The sequence below is a fragment of the Neovison vison genome, chromosome 2, assembly GCF_020171115.1.
Source record: "Neovison vison isolate M4711 chromosome 2, ASM_NN_V1, whole genome shotgun sequence".
NCBI lineage: Eukaryota > Metazoa > Chordata > Mammalia > Carnivora > Mustelidae > Neogale > Neogale vison.
This window is the reverse complement of record NC_058092.1, coordinates 162,005,426-162,013,134: the sequence shown is the minus strand read 5'-3', so window position 1 is coordinate 162,013,134 and position 7,709 is coordinate 162,005,426. Positions and strand designations below refer to the sequence as shown.

General features: G+C 45.9%; 1 protein-coding gene across 1 annotated transcript; it reads left to right on the top strand.

The window, feature by feature from the left end:
* Positions 1-486: 486 nt before the first annotated feature.
* Positions 487-7,384, top strand: ZP4 (zona pellucida glycoprotein 4). Its single transcript, XM_044236554.1, has 11 exons — positions 487-658; positions 901-1,191; positions 2,182-2,331; positions 3,246-3,433; positions 3,975-4,072; positions 4,884-5,014; positions 5,200-5,389; positions 5,467-5,614; positions 5,916-5,994; positions 7,028-7,144; positions 7,281-7,384. Exons 1-11 carry the CDS (start codon positions 487-489, stop codon positions 7,382-7,384), a joined length of 1,668 nt encoding a protein of 555 aa, XP_044092489.1.
* Positions 7,385-7,709: the final 325 nt, after the last annotated feature.

Genomic DNA, 7,709 nt, shown 5'->3' with positions numbered 1-7,709 from the left:
ACTTAACCCTCAAGAACACTATTAAAGGGAGATATTATTCCCATTTTACAGAAGAGAAAACTGAGTTTCCAAAAGGTTGTAATTTAGCCAGATTGCAGGGTTCGTAGATGACAGAGTTCACATTCCTACCCAAATGTGCAAAATTCGAGAGTATGGTCTTCTAAAGTCAATAAGCTACTAGAATAAGTGCTACCTTGAGCAACTCTGGGGAAGCCTCTTTTAGCTGAAAGGTACCACATTTTTCCTATGCTTGGAATTGCCTGGATTGCAATGGTAATGTCTAAAGTAATGCAGCTGTAGACCATGGCCCAAAGTGAATGAAGCTGGAAGAATCACCCTTCCCAAAGGAGGTCCACCTGCCTATCACACACGCGTGCACCTGAAGCCAGTTCCTTTTGTATATAAAGAACCTCACGGAGCATGGGGAGCTCTGGTTCTTGGGAGTTTAGGCAGGTCTTACAGCCAGTGGGGGCTCCTAGCGGCGCTATGTGGATGCTGCAGTCCATCTTGCTCTGTTTACCCTTGTCTCTTGCTTTAAGTGGCCACCAGAAGCCCGAGGCACCAGATTATCCTGGTGAACTCCATTGTGGGCTACAAAGTCTTCAGTTCACCATAAACCTGAGCCAGGGGACAGCAGCTCCTACACTGATAGCCTGGGGTAAGTTTGATGACTCTCTCAGCTTAGCCCTTTAGTTTGCCTTCCTAACACTTTCCCCTTTTAGTAAACTCTGCAGCCTCTCCTATAGACTGAATCCTCTAAAATATAACTTCCCTTCCCAGAGTCTGTCTCTCTTCTTGCTGTTGCCCCTTGAGGTCTGACAGCAAAACGGGCTATCCTTTCCCAGCACTGAGGACTGTGGCCACTGACCCCTGTGCTTTTCACTCCTGCCTGCCCTCCAGACAACCACGGGCTGCCACACAGGCTGCAGAATGACTCTGGCTGTGGTACCTGGCTAAGGGAGGGTCCAGGCAGCTCCATGGTGCTAGAAGCCTCTTACAGCAGCTGCTATGTCACCGAGTGGGTAAGGACAACCCAATCGCCAGGAATGCTGCGAACCCCTGCACCACCATCAGGGGTGACTCCCCAGGATCCCCACTATATCATGCTACTTGGAGTTGAAGGAGCAGATGTGACTGGACGCAGCATGGTTACAAAGACAAAGCTGCTGAAGTGTCCTGTGGATCCCCCAGGTAAGGGCTGGAAACTCTCAGGGTCTGGGTGGTGCTGTGCTGCCTGGAAGTTGCTCTTGGGCTCTTCTACCTGTGCTGTGCTGTGACAGTGACATGAAGGACTGTCCTCCAGCTCCCCTGCACATGAGGTCCTTAAGAGAATTACTACTTGAGTGACTAGATTACTTGGTGGCAGGCACCACAGAGGGCAGAGCACTATCCCCTCCCCAGTCCTAACCAGTACTGTATGTGCTATTGCTGCCCCTCACTGGGGAGCTCTTGGGGAGCTCCAGAGCTGGGATTCAAACAAGAATTAGCCTAAGACCAGGAACTCCTCAGTCTTGAGAAGCGCAGGGAAGGATCTAAAGCTATTAAGGATACTTGGCAAATGTCTCCGAGAATCAACTGTGCCCTGAAAATAGGGCTAAGCCCTTTCAGCTGGAGGCTACTTGATCACTTAACTGGGGAATTAGTAGGAAGTGTGACTCAGCTTCAGCAAATCTTGTCTTGTGCTCTGCAAGCCCTACCTTTAAGTCCTAAGGGATTAAAACTTGCAGTTCCCTCTTTTCCCCTGCCTTGTACCCAAAATATAATCCAAAGAGGATTATTCTACCAAAGAGGTAGAATACAGAATCCCAATCCCCGTATCAAACCTGCTGTACCAGACCTCACATTTCAAAAAGATCGCCCGTTAACTCACAGTACAGGAAGATGGAGAAGCACCTCTTCCTTGCTTGAAGGAAAAAGGAGCTCCATTGCTTCCCCTCATCTTGCTGGTATTCTCTTTTAAAAAGTACTAATTTCAGGGGACTTAATATTTATTTAACTTTCTGAAACTTATTGCTAGCATGTAATACAGAAACTTATTGCTAGCATGTAATACAGACATCTGTGTAACACAGATGTCATCTGGACATCTGTGGGAATGCTAATACTTAGTAATGAAATGATTTTTTTTCCTTAAGACCCAACTTTGTTATCTAGCTTGTTACTCTCCTCTTCAAAATGTAGCCCTAGATGCTCCAAACGCTGACCTGTGTGATTCTGTCCCAGTGTGGGACAGGCTGCCATGTGCTCCTTCACCTATCAGTCAAAGAGATTGTGAGAAGGTTGGTTGCTGCTACAATTTGGAGGCTAATTCCTGTTACTATGGAAACACAGGTGAGTTAGTGCATCTCTGAAACCAGCTAAAGAAAAGTACCAGTAACTTGCAATTAAATCCAGAGAAGAATGATCTTCCCTCTTCCCTCAACCCCCAGAAGACAAATGTTAAAGATGACCAGAAGTTAGTGTATAAGTAGAGGGTATCCTAGAATATTGACCCTAACTGATCACTTTCTACAGCCTTGCCTTGTCAATTCTCCTAGAAACCAAATGTTTTTTTTTTTCTATCTGTTTATTTGACAGAGAGACAGCAAGAAGGGGAACACAAGCAGAGGGAGTGGGAGAGGGAGAAGCAGGCTTCCTGCCAAACAGGGAGCCCAATGCAGGTCTCGATCATAGGACCTCGGGATCGTGACCTAACCGGAAGGCAGACGCTTAACCACTGAGCCACCCAGGGGCCCAGAAACAAAATATTCAATGAACTCAAGAAGCTAAGTCTACTTGCAAAAATAATAACTAGTTGACAGAAATTTAAGACAATCAGCCAGCTTGGGAACAGGTTAAGTGTCTTGAAAATCCCCTTTCAGACTGCTTCCTGTGAGTCCCAAATCAGAGTCTAAGTTTTTCTAATGAAAACATGTAAAATCCACACTCTATTCTAAGCTCTGAATACTGACCAGTAGAACAAAGCAAGTACTATTAAGCCCATTTTATAAGTGAAGCTAGAGCCAGGAGTGTAGATGCTTGGCCGAAGTTTGATCAGAAAGCAGTTGAGGCAACACTCAAATCCAGGGGCTCCATCCAGGTGCTCGCTCAGGGCTCCAGTTAAGCTCTGGACAGCTGAACTTGCACAGAGTCCATTAGTTGGGACTGCCAGCCTCTTAGGGGAGGAATCAAAACTCTCTAAATATCTATCTGGCTCAAAACGGGAGGTATGGCCTGTTTTCAGCACAGCCACTCTGGTTTTTCAGTGACGTCCCACTGTACCCAAGATGGCCACTTCTCCATTGCCGTGTCTCGGAAGGTGACCTCACCCCCGCTGCTCTTAAATTCTGTGCGCTTGGCCTTCAGGAATGACCATGAATGCACCCCTGTGATGACAACACATACCTTTGCCACCTTTTGGTTTCCATTAAATTCCTGTGGTACCACAAGACGGGTAAGAGCAGTTGACCTTTGGCTCTGTTCCTAGTTCTAGAAGTCAGAGATGCCCTAGTGACTGGAGGGAGAGATGGAATATCTTAGCCATGAAGGAGACAGCTGACTGTGGCATGGTGCGTATGATGGTCTTTAGGACAGAAGAATATTCACCACTGAGAAAGCCAAAACCACCCCTGGGCGTTCAGCTAAGATCCCAGCTGTGCTCAAGGGCCCAGGACTTCTATCAAGCCCTGGATGGGAGGAACCAGTAATAGGTTCTTCTTGCCACATTGCCCCAAAGAAGTAAGCAGGGAGGTTGGCTGACATTATCTGGTCCTGTTCCTGGCTGCCTCATTTGAGTACTATAAGCCCTATTGCTTTATCCTGAGGAAAGGTGAAGTGATCATGTCCCAAGTTGTCACCTGCTTCTGCTCTGTTCAAGGAGCAGAAAATGCAGCCTAAAATAGCCTAGCACTGCTAACTGCTAGGTGAGATCAAGTTCTGAATAAAGTGGGACCTAGCTAACAGGAATGATAAGACTTCTTTCCCCATACGTCTAGATCATCGGAGACTGGGTAGTATATGAAAATGAGCTGGTCGCAGCTAGAGATGTGAGAGCTTGGAGCCATGGTTCTATCACCCGTGACAGTATTTTCAGGTAAAGGTGTTAGTTAACCTGACCTTGCTTAACCAGAATGCCTTCTCTTCCATAAAATAGGAGTTCTGAGCTAAGCCCTGAATCCACAAAACCTCTTTTCATAACAGGAGAACCTGTCTCCTGCCTTGGTTGTCCAATCTCCGGGACCATTATTTGACCAAGTCATCCTGAATCACTGCCATCAAACTCCCCCGGACTCCTATTTCAGTTATCTAGACCCTCAATTTGGCCTTCTCCTTCCATAGTCTTTCTGGAACAGAAAGAATCCCCTCAATGCCTCAAAGAAAATGGCACACTTAAAGCTGCCTCATTGTCTTGTCACAGCTTAAACTTGACATGAACGGAACCTGAAGCACCTGCATAAAATACCTCCTACTTCCCTCTCCAGTGCAAACCCCTCGAATACCCTCCATCCCTCACTCACTATTCCCCAACCTCAGACTGAAGTCCCTTGAAGATTCCCTAAAAGGACAAACTGGTCTCCATTCTCTGTTCTGCTGTTTCTCTCCTTCCTCTTACCTCCATTACTTTTTATCTTCCTTCAAGACCACTTCCTGCAAGCTCTTCCCGGACTACCCTTTCTACAGAAAGCACCTCTTTCTCGCAGTACCACACTGACCATGATCCTGTCTGCATATTGGTCTCCCCAGCTAAGATCTAGCTCCTATAAGCTCAGGAACCACACCCCTTAGGTTTACAAACTTGTCCAGTACCTTGCATGTAATGGTTCCTAAAACCTTTAAAAACTGAAGGGTGGCCTGGCCCATCCTACTACCCACACTAGCTAACAAAGCTCTTGGGTTTTTTTTAGGCTTCAAGTTAGCTGCAGCTACTTGATCAGCAGCAATGCCTCCCAGGTTAATGTCCAGATTTTTACGCTCCCACCACCCCTTCCTGAAACCCAGGCTGGACCCCTTACTCTGGAACTCAAGATTGCCAAAGGTAAGACCCACTTGGCTGGAGCATCCGGCCTACAGTCTCGAGCCCTCGCTCTTCTCTGAGCATTAAGAGATATAACCCAGTAATAAGACCTGCTGGAGGTATTCATGTGTATCTGCTTGGTCTCAGGCATTATAGAAGTTCCTAGTTCTGGTTTTATTGCTTCAACTCCTTTTGGCCTCTTACAGATAAGCGCTATGAATCCTATTACACTGCCAGTGACTACCCAGTGGTGAAGCTGCTTCGGGATCCCATTTACGTGGAGGTGTCTATCCGCCACAGAACAGACCCCCACCTGGGGCTGTTCCTCCAGCACTGTTGGGCCACACCCAGCACAAACCCCCAACATCAGCGCCAGTGGCCCATGCTGGTGAAAGGGTAAGGGGGTCTTCTGTGCACTTGTGCTGGAGTCCCTTAGGAGAAGCCTCTTCCGACTGTCGGATATCTTTACTTAGGTGCCCCTACACTGGAGACAACTATCAGACGCAGCTGATCCCTGTGCAGAAAGCCCTGGATCCTCCATTTCCATCTCACTACCAGCGTTTCAGCATTTTCACCTTCAGCTTTGTGGACTCAGTGACAAAGAAGGCACTCGGAGGATCGGTATGATGTTTCCCTCTGTGCTCCTCAGCAGGGCTCAGAACCCTCCAACTCAGAACTGTTTCCACATCCTACCACTCTTTGGCCAGGGCTGCTCCTTAATTGTGGCTGGGTACTCCCTCAGCACCATCGCTGGTCCAATGGCATGAATGACATTTGCCTACTGGACTCCAGTTCTTTAGTGTTATTGTAGTATCTGCTTGGGATGTCAGGATATAGCAACTTTCAACTTCTTCCTGGGGAGTTAAGTTGGAAGTCTTGTGATGTGGTTCTGTACGATGATCTCTATTCTGTTGGCTCCCAGGTATACCTACACTGTAGTGCGTCCATCTGCCAGCCTGCTGGGACACCATCCTGTATGATAACCTGTCCTGTTGCCAGGAGTGAGTAGTCAAGCTGTCCACAATGGAGGACAGACCTGAAATCCTCTTGAGTCCCACAGCTAACCTCTGGCCTACAGGCAAATGATTCCAAGTAAAGAATCCTCTTAATGAGTCTACTTTAGGAATTTTTAGGATGCAGCAGAACAGAAAACAAGCTTTCTAGAATTCCAGGCCTCTTAAATATAAAGCTATAAATCCTCAAGTCTTAGCCTTAGTCAAAATGTATAGGGGAAAAAGCTAAGTGAGGAATCAGACTGGCCCAAGACCTACACATGGCTCAGTCAAACAAAACTTTTATCTGGCCAGCTCACAAACCAAGCCATTGACAACTGTTATAGGCCTGTCTAGCAATACGGCCTAAAGATCTATAGTTGGCATATGACTTCAGACAGAGTAGGTGTTCTAGTTGGTCAGACCCAGTCCTCTAATAACGTGTGCATACTCCTACCTGGTCCACTGACTTTTACCTGTCTAGCTCCTGAATTCATTGGGAATCATGACCCCTAAAGCTTTAAGTCCCTTGTTGGTATGGGCAGGCTTGTATAGTTATACCTCAACAATAGTTATGAAATACTGCATTAAATATTTAGAACCTAACTCTGATGACCTATATTCTATACCTTTCTAAAATGTCTACGCTTCTGAAAGAAATGGATACCCTTCTAAAACTTAGACTGACTTTTCCAAGGTCCTATAACTGGCAATAGAAATGAGATTCAAACAGCTTTGCTCTGTTACTGTCTTAGCTACCTTTGTAGCTTAGGAAAAGGTCTTGATATTAAACTATTACTGACCAAATACCTCTTTTACAGAAGAATAGCAGTTTGGGGAAAGTCAAATATCATAATTCTATTATCAAATTCTGGTGAAAACGAGGTAGCAGTGTTAGATACAAAGTCTTGGACTTCTTTGAGTTTCTGTTAACACACTTAAGACGTGGAACAGAGCTGTGCCCATTGAAGGACCTAACTCTCTCCTTCCCATCCATGTACAAAGAATTCTAACTAATCCCTAGCTCTCCTTTCTCCGACAGGAAGAAGAAACTCCAACATCCATTTTCATAACCATACTGCTAGCATTTCTAGCCAGGGTCCCATGATCCTACTTCAAGCCACTAAGGACTCCTCAGAAAAGCTCCATAAAAAACCAAGTGAGTGGGCAGAGACTTAAGCAGCTATTGGAAGCCCCTTACGTGAACCAATAGTCAAACCAAAACTACTTATATATATAAAGGGTATAGAATCACTTGGTCTTGGCATACATTAACCTACCTTTTTACCCCACAGGTTCTCCTGCAGATTCCCAAGCTCTGTGGATGGCAGGCCTTTCTGGGACCTTAATCATTGGAGCCTTGTTAGTGTCCTACTTGGCTATCAGAAAATGGAGATGAATTATTCCAGTTGTGTTAATAAAACCAGACCGAACTATCAGACTGTGCCCAGCTTCTCATTTGAAAGAAAGTAAATAACCTGCTGTTGGCCTCTCCTCTTTCCAGCTTGGGGCCGTATTTTGCATGACAACAGAATAACAACCATGATACCCTGGGCCTCTCGTTCAGTCCTTCTAATTTCTGAATGGAACACTTCAGTAGATTCATAGTTGGTTGACAAGTTAGGTAGTAAACTAAATACAGAGAAGGCTACAAGTTTAAGAGGGGTGTAAAACAAAACTCTTCCACAAAATCCATCAAACTAAGGTAGAACTAGCCTAGAGCT

Coding starts and splice junctions, on each gene's coding strand:
- ZP4 (XM_044236554.1), top strand. CDS start 487: ATGTGGATGCTGCAGTCCATCTTGCTCTGTTTACCCTTGTCTCTTGCT. Junction 1,192..2,181: donor GTGTCCTGTGGATCCCCCAG/GTAAGGGCTGGA, acceptor TTCAAAATGTAG/CCCTAGATGCTCCAAACGCT. Junction 2,332..3,245: donor CTGTTACTATGGAAACACAG/GTGAGTTAGTGC, acceptor CTGGTTTTTCAG/TGACGTCCCACTGTACCCAA.